This window comes from Manis pentadactyla, chromosome 16 (genome assembly GCF_030020395.1).
Source record: "Manis pentadactyla isolate mManPen7 chromosome 16, mManPen7.hap1, whole genome shotgun sequence".
Taxonomy (NCBI): domain Eukaryota; kingdom Metazoa; phylum Chordata; class Mammalia; order Pholidota; family Manidae; genus Manis; species Manis pentadactyla.
The window spans coordinates 23,543,024-23,555,223 of record NC_080034.1 but is presented as its reverse complement, the minus strand read 5'-3'; the positions used below and the strand labels follow the sequence as shown (position 1 = coordinate 23,555,223).

General features: G+C 34.1%; 1 protein-coding gene across 1 annotated transcript in view; it reads right to left on the bottom strand.

Annotated features, from left to right (window-relative positions):
* Positions 1 to 1,307: 1,307 nt before the first annotated feature.
* Positions 1,308 to 12,200, bottom strand: part of MMUT (methylmalonyl-CoA mutase) — a 37,213-nt gene continuing 26,320 nt past the window's right edge. The window contains exons 12-13 of the mRNA XM_057494384.1: positions 9,133 to 9,300; positions 1,308 to 4,848 (exon numbers count right to left, since the gene is read on the bottom strand). Coding sequence (XP_057350367.1) covers positions 4,720 to 4,848; positions 9,133 to 9,300 — 297 coding nt within the window. The 3' untranslated portion in view covers positions 1,308 to 4,719. The remainder of the gene's footprint in view (positions 4,849 to 9,132; positions 9,301 to 12,200) is intronic.

The following is a 12,200-nucleotide window of genomic DNA, read 5'->3' as shown; positions in this document are numbered from 1 at the left end:
GGAGACCTCCTTTACAACATGTAGTCACAGTCTTCTTATGAGTTCACCTTCTGCAAACAGGCTACCAGCTCCTTGAGAAGAATCATGTCATATGCATATATTATTTTTATTTCCAAGGGCTAGAGGTGAGATTATCATAAAATATAATAACAATAATTGCTATTGAAATCATTTAGTGCTCTTTTACTGGTGCACAGTTTAGAGCAGGTTACATGCATTAGCTCTTTTAATCCTTAAAACAAATATTTGATGTGGGCTCCATCATTGTCCCTCTTTTTAAGATTAAAAAATGTAGCACAACATATGCAGGGCTATGAAAATGACACTGCAAGACTACAAAGTAAATGGCTTTCCCTGGAGTTGGGCAGTGTACAACCTGTGCACAACTAGCAATGGCCCTCTCGGTCAGTATTTTTAGAATCAAATTTAAAATGTTCAATTTAATATTAGGCTTTTATCAGATGTATTTGCAATTGTAAAGAATATTTTAGAGATCTTGATGTCTTAAACCAAAGAACATGTTAGAGGCAGAGGGCCTAGTGTTCTTCAAAACTATCTAGATGAACATTTATTGTGACAAACATTTGTCACTAACATTGCTCCAATGACCAAATGGTCTAATAAGAATGACAAAACTAAAGAAGACAATAGGACAGATTGCTTAAAGTCAAGTAAAAACAGTCCAGGAAACCTGAGAATATCATCACTGTTACTTTACCCTTCTATCTCCCAAGCACGATCTAGGCTGTTTTCCATTCATAGAAAGAATTGAACAGCAAACATCTCATTGCTAGAGACATATATAATGCTTATTAGCCATGTAGAGCTCTGCTGAAACACAATAAAATCCCCTATGTTTTGATTTCCAAAAGTAAGAAAATGTTAAAATTTACTAAATAAGTCAATCAATAAAATTATATATTGCATGTATTCATGGCATTTAATTATATTTGGCCATGATCTTAGAATCAAAAGGGTATTAGAATAATCCTGAAAGAAGTTATTAAATTCTGCATTTCTCTTTTTTAAAGGACTTCAGGTGAATTTGTGTATTGTGTTATATGTAAATGCTCTTAATATCATGTCCTGTAGTCATGGTAAATGGTATAACAATATATATAAATTGTATAATAATAAGAGGATTGAGTGCAAAGGGAAGAAATAGGCCATGAAAAATTAGTAACTTAAAATGAGTCCATGTGAATTAGGGATGGATTTGCTGAATAGAATTCAGTAAGTTTCATGTCCAAGGTCATATTCTAGCTTCAATGCTAATGAACTAATCATTACACATAAATGCAACACAGTTCATGAACAATTATTAACATTTAATTTTATTGACTCCAGGTCACAATCATGGCAGATGACCTTAGGTGCATCTAAGCAGACTGTTAAAGAGATATGCTTTTTCTGAGTGTTTACAGCACCTATGAGTCTCTAGGATGGGCATCATTTCAAATATTGTTTCAGGGAAATAGAATAATCCTGGCCTTAGGGAGACACCTACAGGTACAGAAGAAAAAAATTAAAGGAGGATTTAAGAACTAGTAAACAATAGCATTATGTTAAATCAGAAAACCAAAATTAGTTCTTCTGTAAATATTTTTGAATGCTGAAGCATTTTTCGTTATGAAGTACAAATTACACAGAATAGTTTAATAGCATATATATGTACACACACACATAGAATTTTTATCTTTCAACTTTAGGCTACTTATAAAATCAAGCTTTGTCTAATGGCCAAAAGGATGGTTCATAATTCTTTGGAAATGACTCAAAATTTAACCTACTGGTGGAAATAACATAGTTGTTATCATCATAATCATCCTTTTTACTGAGTCTCTATTAAATAGCAAAAATTATATTTAGATATTCATCACTTTGGTAAGTTTTTTCACCTCATTTAAAATAAATTACCTCTGCTAAAACAAACATGTATTCCCTGACACATCTTAACATGAATGATTTTATTAGATCCATTTTTTATTTTTAAAAAAAGGTATTTGAGAGGAATGAAATGGATAGGAATTTTAAGATACTGGTGGAGGGTGGTGGTGACATGGCATACATAACCTTGTCTGTATAGACAGATCTAGAGATGTTTAACAATCCCTGTGCCTCTGCTCTCCATCCATGAATTCCCACTCCTGGACATGGAAATCAGAGGAAGGAGAAATTCATCCTGCTTTCTTTTGCTTTACTTTTATTTCTCCTACTTCCAAGTAGGTAGTAGGTTTTGCTCAGAAAGGATGCCTCTTTAAACTTCTCCTCCACTTTCTACACTACTTTTATAAACATACATAAAATATATATATTTCCATTAAGTTGCAAGGAAAGCATTATGATGTCTTCAGAGTACCCTAAAGACATCATTACAGTATACTTCCAAAGCCAGAAAAGCTTCCAAGTTCTAGAATTGACAAAATGATCACTGGAAAACAAATCCCGCAATTTTACCTTTTCCTGACGTTGACACTATGATGTATCTAATTATGAAATCACTGCACATCAAAGAAGACCCACAAAAGAACAACCAACTAGATGAGGGGGCATAGCATATTTCACACAGAAAATACCTAATGATCAGGAGCCGTTGTTTTTTAAAGATAAAGGCTAGATTCTGTCAACTTAATCTTCCAAAATAAGATCATATTCTCTCTGTCTCGGCCATCTCTGAGCAGCACCTAAGCAGATAAGCTGATGTATAATTTCTCTATTACATTATTCTAAGTCTCCTAACTCTTATCCCCAGTCTTGCCCCATTAAAAAGCATCTTCCACTAGCTGCTGTGCTAAAACAAATCTTACCAGATTATTCTCATAGTTAGAATCCTAGTATGATTCTGTTTTTATCTTCAGGATAAAGTCCAAATGCCTTAACTGTACAAGCCTCTATGTATGATCTAGCCTCTACCTACCATCCCAGGTTCATTGCCTTACCATTCATTCTTTTCATAATAGTAACACAATAATGCTAACAACTAAGCTATAAAACATTTACCAAATGTCAGGACAGTCCTACTTTTTTATTCTGGTAAGACATACATAAATTTCACCTTATTAACCATTTTTAAGTGCACAGTTTCACAGCTTTAAGTACATTCACATGATTGCTCAACTATACCACCATCTATTTCTGGAACTTTATCATCTTCTCCAGCTGAAACCCATTTAAACATTAATTCCCCATTCCCTCCTCTCCCCAGGCCCTGGCAAACAACATTCTTTCTGCCTCTGAATTTGACTATTCTAGGTACTTCGTAAGGACAGACTCATACAATATTTGTCTTTTTTGACTGGCTTATTTCATAGCAGGTCTTCCAGGGTCATCTGTGTTGCTGCATGTGTCAGAATTTCCTTTTTTAAGGCTCAATAATATTGTACTTTAAGTATATACCACATTTTGTTAATTCATTCATTTGTTGATGGGCATTTGGTTTGCTTCTACTCTTTGGCTACTGTGAATAATGGTGCTATGAATATGGGTGTAAAATACCTGTCTGAGACCCTACTCTCAATTCTTTTGGATGTATACCCAGAAGCAGACTTGGTGGGCCATTCGATAGTTTTAATTTTTTGAGGAATTATCATTTTCCCCACAGAAGCATCATTATACATTGCCACCAGCAAGAGCTCTGTGATAGGTGACTTTGTGTCAACTTGACTGGCCTCAGGATGCCCAGATTAAATATTGTTTCTGAGTATGTCTGTTAGGATGTTTCTGAATGAAATAAGCTTATATATCAGTGGACTTTCAGAATACCTTGATCTTTGCAATGTAGGTAGGCATCATACAATCTGTTGAGGGCCTGAGTAGAACAAAAGGTAGAGGAAGGAGGAACTCACCCCATTTTTCCTGCCTCACTAATTGAGCTGGGCCATCTCATATCGGCCTCTCTGACCTCTGAATTGGGATTTACACCATGGATTTCCCTGTTCCTCAGGCCTTCAGACCTAGACTGAATTACTAACTTTTCCAGACACATATACCCCCTGCTTCCATCATCATTTTGGAGGAAGTCATATTGACAACTTAAGCATTTTATGGAATATTCATAAATGTTCACCCTCCTGGGGCTAGAGCCAAGCCCAGCAATAACAAGGCCACATGTTCATGCCCAAAAAGAAAGTAAAGTCAGACCTGAAGTAATATTCGGCCATTTCTCTACTATTACAACCTTCAGATCTGATTTAATACTCTTATTAAGGTAATTCTGAGGACTACAACCACAACATATATACTCTCTCACTATTTTATCCAAGATACTTTAATTATTTTTTTCATATATGGATTTCATTTTCTGGTGGTCAAGTCAATATAGTGCTACATTGAAGAATGGGACTAGTCAGACTTTTTTTTAGGTAAAGTTTAATTTTTTAAATAGAAAGTAAATAGATTTATAAGAAATACTTCAAATAAACATGATGATTTTTTAAATACCTTTATCTAGAGTTTCTGATAAAGTATGTGTTAGAGAGAGTTTTTAAGGATAATTTCTTTTTAACTTCTAAAGTGAAGCTGCACATACATTCTTACATGCCAATATGCTTTTAATATTCAAAAGCATGCCAATATGCTTTTAAGTCAGGTATTTTTAATGTAAAGCTTTCAAGAAAGCATGTATCAGGTGTTGAATTAAATTGAAAACATGGCTTCCCTCTCTTTTTTGATCATCATTGGAAGAGTACTTTAGAAAAAAGCTAAAACAAAAACAGGATGTTACATAGATTGCTGCTTCTTTTCCAAACACTTCTCAATATCATCAAGCACTTGAACGGCAGCCTTTGGAATTCGAGTCCCAGGACCAAATACATTGGAAACACCAACTTCAAACAGAAATTCATAATCCTGTTAAAAGAATTTGTTTAATTAATAGAAGAGACAGTATTTCTAATTTCAAGGAAGAAACAAAGGTATAGGAACGCTGTCTTTTCTTCTTTGTCCCCAGTGCTCCAAACTTTCTCACCTGGTACACTGTTGGCATCAGGGCTGAAGAATCCTTCCTGGATTGGGACTGCTGATAGGCACTAGACCCCCTACACTCCAGGTCATTAAAAGAACACACACACTGAGCATTTTCCAAACACCCCAGTGTGTTGTTTGTAGCAGGAAGCTGTGACGACTGCTGACTGACAACTTCAGAGTCTTAAACCAGAACTTTCTCTCACATAAATTGTCACTACTTGTCATTATTTTTGTTAAATTTATTACCACGCTGCAGCTTTGGGTTTACAAGGTCACTTATCTCCTCCGAAGTATTCTGTCTGCAGTAGTGGACTGCGGTACTCTGAACTTGGCTCCCGTGGAATCTGATCCCCATGAAAGGGGATCAGCTCATTTGTAAAAAGACTCTGCTGTCACTGTTGCTGCTTGTTGGTTTACTTTAAATGGAAAGTTTGAGTGAAAAGAATCGCAGGGCACATGTACTGCTCCAGGCTTCAGCTGTTTCAACAACAGATATTTGCAAATATAATATCAAGTTTAGGACAAGCTTCAAAGCCCTGAGCCATACCCACTAGAGTAATCATACATTCCAGGGCTTTCTGGTTGGTCTTAGTGTTGCACTTTTTTGGTCATGACTCTTTTTTGAATTCAGCTATAACTGACATATAACATTATATTTGCTTATGTATATAACATATGTAACCATAATGATTCAGTTGTTTGTATATGTTGCAAGTGATCACCATAAGTCCAGCTAACATCCATAGCCATATATAAGTACAAAATTTTGTGCATGTGATGAGAACTTTAATGATTTATTCTCTTACCAACTTGCAAATACATTATACAATATTATTAACTGTAATCACCATGCTATTACATTCCATACCAGGACTTCATTTTATAACTGAAGGTTTGTACCTTTTGACTCCCTTTACTCATTTTGCCCACCCTCTACCCACACCTCTGGCAACCAACAACCTGTTCTTCCACACATAAGTGAGATGATGTATTTGTCTTTTCTGTGTGACTTATTTCACTTAGCACAATGCCATCATGGTCCCATCCATGCTGTCACAAACAGCAAGATTTCCTTCCTTTTTTTGGTTCAATAATATTCCATTGCATTTATATATATATATATATATATATCCTATCTTCTTCATCCATTCATGCATCAATGGACACTTAGGTTATTTCCATGTATTAGCTATTGTAAATAATGCTGCAATAAACATGGGGTTGCACATATCTTTTCAAGTTAGTGTCTTCATTTTCTTGAGTTAAATACCCAGAAGTAGAATTGCTGGACCACATGGTAGTTCTTTTTTTTTAAGGAACCTCCTTACTGTCTTCCAAACTTGCTGTATCAATTTACATTCCCACCAACAGTACACAAGGGTTCCCTTTTCTCCACATCCTCACCAACACTTGTTTCTTGTTTTTTTGATTATAGCCCTTCTAATGTGAGGTGATGTCTCATTGCATTTTTGATTCACATTGCCCTGATAATTAGTGATGTTGAGCATCTTTAAATATACAGTTGGCCATATTCTTTGTCTTCTATGTCTTCTTTGGAAAAATGTCTATTTAGGTCCACTGCCCATTTTTTAATGAGACTATTTAGGCTTTGCAACTTTTTAATAGCACCCATTTTTATTCTCAAAAATGATCACATTTGGATAATAAGTCATATGGTCATGATAATTATCTTCCAACTACTCCTTTGCTGTCTCTGTCATTTCCTTGTAATAATTTTATAATACTATACTTCTTCAATGGCAGTTAACACATTTTATTGAACTTTTCTCCTTCTAGTCTGTACACTTCTAAAGGGAGAGATCATATCTAATCATCTTTATATCCTCAGCACTTGACACAAAAAGATATTCAAAACATGTCATTATTCTCAGGCAGGTGCTTATAAATTTCAAGACTTCATAAGAGTTGTGGATTTGGAATGGAGGACTCATCTGGAAGAGGACTATGAAATACTGCAACTGGAGAAAGGGTCCTTGACTTACCTAAGGCCTTACATAAGCCCTGCAAAATGTAGTTTAGTAAGGAGATAAAATGTTAGAACAAGTGAATCTGAGTAAAGGGTATACAAGTGTTCTTGGTATTATTTTCATTGTGTACCTTACCTGTTAGTTTGAAATGATTTACAAATAAATGATACTAACATTTAGAGCCAAAGTAATTACATAGCACAAAATATTAGAATTAAAATATGAGTTGAGAAAAAAGACAGCCTTGTTATATAAATGAGTTGACATTTTCAAGAAATATATTTCACACAAGGTATATTAGCCCTCCAGATATTTGAATTACCAAGAACATCTGGGCCACACATATCACAGTGCCTGCTTTATGATGGAAGTAGGCATCATGAGGATGCTTACCCTGCCTAAATTACTTAGAAGCAAACCTATTAGGAGGGTTATAGATCCTAACATAGAAACACATACTGGTGAGGAAAGACCATATTTATTTAATCATGCTGCAGAAACTACAAGCTCCACAATGGCAGTAGTTATTTGATTAGTCACCATATTAGTGCTTTCTAATTTAAAAGCTAAGTGATTTTGAACTGAATAACAGCAACATTTCATGTATTTACTGCAAACAATCAATGAGAAAAATGGTGTTGACTGCTATATTATAAATGATATCCATATTAACACAGTGTGTTATAGAAAATGATCCTTAGTCTTTAATCTCATGGGGAAAAAGTATGGAAAACACCTACAGATGTTCTTGGTAATTCAAATATCTGGAGGGTTAATATACCTTGTGTGAAATATATTTCTTGAAAATGTCAGCTCATTTATATAACAAGGTTGTGTTTTTTCTCAACTCATATTTCAATTCTAATATTTTGTGCTACATAATTACTTTGGTTCTAAATGTTAATATCATGTTGAGGAGCTTAGTATAAACTCTGAAACTACACTACAAATAGAAGTATTCCACAGAGAGCAATGAAGAATAAATTATACTTATGAAAATAATAGGCAAGTACTTCAACAAAATCAATTTGTGTTGACTCTATACCTTAAGTATTATGTTAGAAAAGAATAAACAATAGTTTGTTTCTAGACCCACATCATTACCAATTTCACAAGCTCATATGTGTATATATTCTCATTTCATAAGTAGTATATAAGTAGTCCCTACTGAATATTTTGAGTTTAATGGAGGGAAAAAAACTATAAATCTATAGATAGATTCCTGTGCCTTTGTAGCATCTCTGAATCATACATTTAGAGTAATCTCATATACAGTTTTTCTAACTAAATATTTTTTCCATTCTTAGTTAAAAAAAATTTTTATATAATTGAATTGGATTGGAAATAGAACCAAAATGATATGTGGAAGGTATCCCCCACCCTACTAATAAGTTAATTGACATCACTGATTATTACCTAGCATCCATTCCTCCTTTCCTAAGAGAAGCCACATTTTTGTTTAAGAATCTACCCCTTCCCCATCTAGCCAATAATTTTCAAGACAGGCTGATTCCATTTATGTCTGAATTAGGATATTTTTGGCTCTAAGAAAACTATACCCTAGTTGAATTAGCTTTAATAAAAGAGGTGTTACAGGACTATGTAACTGATAAAGCTCTGAATTACGACAACCTTTAGGGATGGGAGAAGTGGACAAGATAGCCACTCTGTAATAACAAAACCAAGTGCTGCCAATTGGCTAACCAAAGGACTCATAGCAAACCAGGAATGCTCACTAAAGCTCTGGCTTAGTGAACCAGGAGTAAACCAGGAGTGCTCACTAAAACACTGTGTGTTTACAATCCGTCTCTATTCCAGCTGTGAGATTTTATTACTTATATCCTGTTCCTTCTCCATCATTGTTTATTGACTATGAAGAAAGTAGATCTCTATCTAGATTACTAGTTTGAAAGGAGGCAATTATCTCATAGATGCTTTGTTAATTGTTAAATTATACATAATGAATTACAATATAGCTTAAGTAGAAAACAACACTGCCTACTTGCAAACTTTGTAGAATTTACTTATTTAGTAAAATCACCAATAAATAATTTGGCTCAAAGTCTACAGTAAGTTCATCTTTAGTAAAGTATGCAGTAAATTAAAGACCTACGTATAAAGCTATTATTACTCAGGATTCCTATTATTGTACTAGAATAATATAGGAGATGAAGAATACCTGTGGTGGTATCACCCCTCCACACATGACAAGAATGTCTGGCCGTCCCAGAGAGTTAAGTTCTTTGATGAGCTCAGGAACCAGGGTTTTATGACCAGCAGCAAGTGTGCTTACACCCACCGCATGCACATCTGCATCTACAGCCTGCTGGGCCACTTCCCGGGGAGTCTAAGTGATTGTAAAACAGAGACAAATCATCATTTATGCCAAAAATGTCTTTAAAATGTTATTTACTTAATCTACATTTCAACATTTTCCTTGTTAAAAATCCTGAAGTGAAATATAACCGTATTTCATCATTCTCAAATGATAAATACCAACTCATCCAATGGATGTAATAAAGACCAGTGTTGTACTTAATTCTAGAATTTATCGATTAGATTTAAGTTACACCAAAATGTAGTTCCCTAAAAGAATCTTAAAAATAAAGAATAAAGGAAAAATACATTATTTCTCATTATAATATTTAAAAAATACAAAAATTCTACTGTCTTCATTATCAATGGTTGAGTGGTTGTGCAGTGCATGGCAAGATGTTGTTTCTATGAAGAAGTAAAAGGACCAAACATAAAATGCAATGTGAAAAAGTGAATCTTAGGTTTTAAAATAGAATGGGCAAGAGTAATGTTAGCAAGGAAGGAGTGAGAAGCCCCAGGACCTTGTTTTCCTACAAATACTATATTAACAGCAATACATGGAACAAAATAATGTGAGCACTCTAGAAACCAGTTAAGGAGCTATAGCACCCAGGCAAGTGCATGAACAAGAGACAATGCCAAGGAGGGTGTGTTTCTCATTTATTTACTGGATTTAACCAGTTTGGGATACAGAATCACAAAGGATATTTTTAAGTATTCAATTATGAACTGAGTTACCCAAGATCCTTTCCACTGTCTACAGTGAATCTGTGACAATGCCTTGATAATTTACATGTATTTAAATCACTTCACATAAAAATGTCTGTAAGTTTCTCATTGTAATTATAATACAAACTGAGAAATTTGGAGGAGATAAGGCCACATTAGAAACCACTGCACAATTACAAGCATAAAAAATTACCAAAATCTGTATATTTTATTAATTTATCAAGATTTTAAGGCTCACAATTTTAGTGTAGAAACAAAAGATTCTACACTCAGTAATGGAAACACATTCAAGAGGATCTCTAGGTAAATAATACAGCACATAAGTAAAACGTTGAGTCTGTGAAAAATAACACATGAAATTAAAACCTTTAAAGACAATGTACGTATTTTTGCTGAGCACTCTAGAAACCAGTTAAGGAGCTTAAAGAAATTGCTTATGAAATTTAATTAAGCATGATCTGTCATTGATATCATGTCACCAAAACTTACTAAATTTCCACTTAATTCAGTTCAAGCTTTATACTTACATAAAATGTATTTTACATATCAAATGTTTGAAAATTTCAAAATTTCAAATCTCATTTTGACTAAATCAGTCATCAGAGAACTGCAGGATTGTACCTTCAGACACAGATAAACTTTTTAATATTATATTAGCAAAGTTGGTGGTACTAAAAGGCAAATTATACTCTTATAGATGGGATGTAATGGAGAAATGAACTTTCAGGTTCTTTGAGAAATTCTTTTAAGTGACAATGGCTAACAATCTTTTGAATTACTTTTATTTTATGAAAAATATTTTCTAAAAGCTAACTACTAAATATTGGAAATATATTTGATCACGATTTAAAACAACCAACCAAACAAAAAACTAAAGTAAAAGGGTAGTAGAACATAAGTAAAAAAATAGAATAGGAAAGTACTTAACTATAGGAAGAATGAAATCAATCTAAATATATACATATAAATATATAAAATAACATAAAATATTAAAAATAATATAAATGTATTAATGTATAAATATTTAATTACTTATTTATTTGAGATTCTTAACAAAACCTATAAGACTCTGAAAACATTTATGAATTTACCTACTGACACAGTTCAAGGTTCTATCCCACAAGTTCAGACTAATTCTTTATAGTAACAATTTCTTCCAGGTTTTCTAGAGTAATATTTAAACATTTTAAATGAGAAACTCTTATTGGACATTCTACAAAGGTTGGGCCTCTTCAGGAAGGTTTACTTCTTTGCTAGCGAACATGGAATGATTATTTGTCAGACTTGGTCGAAGCTGACCAACATGCGGTGTGTAGTCACAGTACCTCCTTCTCCTTGAAACTCTTCTTCCTTAGTTTTTATCCCACTACTCATCCCACTTCCTTTCACTCCTTTGCTGCTTCCTTCTCCTCTATTCCTTTTTAAGTTCAAGTTCTCTTCTCATCTTGTTGTATCTCATCTTTACGGAAAATTACATCCATTTTCATGGTTTTAAGTACCATTTATGTATTAGTAAGTCTCAAATTCTTGTCTATAATTGAGACCTCTCTCCTATGCTTCAGACATGTATATCCAACTTAACATGAATGTTCCATATATTTATATGAATATTCCACAAGCTGGTTCTCTTAAACCTGCCTGATATCTGTAAGTAGCCCCTTCATTAAATTTTCTTCAAAATCTTAGCTGACTTTTTATTTCTGCTAAGACCCTGACACTGCCTCGGTTAAAGTCTTTATTGTTTCTCATTCAGATCACTGAACATCCTAACTGGACTCCTTGCATCCAGATGCTTCAGAAAGTTGTCTTACTAGAAAGTGAGCTTTTGAAAGTGAATTTTTATTGTGCCACTTTACCCAAACACCTTTGTGATGAAGTTCAAACTCCTCAGAATGGCATTTAAGGCTACTCATCACAATGTACACACCTATCCAAGCACTGTATCCTAATCTTTCTGAACGTCTTGCAGTTACCTGAAGACATCATACACTCTCACAGCTCTGCACTTCCGCTCAAACCAACCTTCTTAGCATGCCCTTCCCTACCTGGTTCTCCAGGCTCCTGAAAGGAGCAGCTCTAACCTAAGTTCCTAGGATACCTGGGCAAGTTCCTTGTCCAAACTTTAATTACAGTAATTATTATTACTCTGCTGTGGTTACTGTTTAAGTCAATCTCTCTCTTAGGAGCCTGTAACCTCCCTGA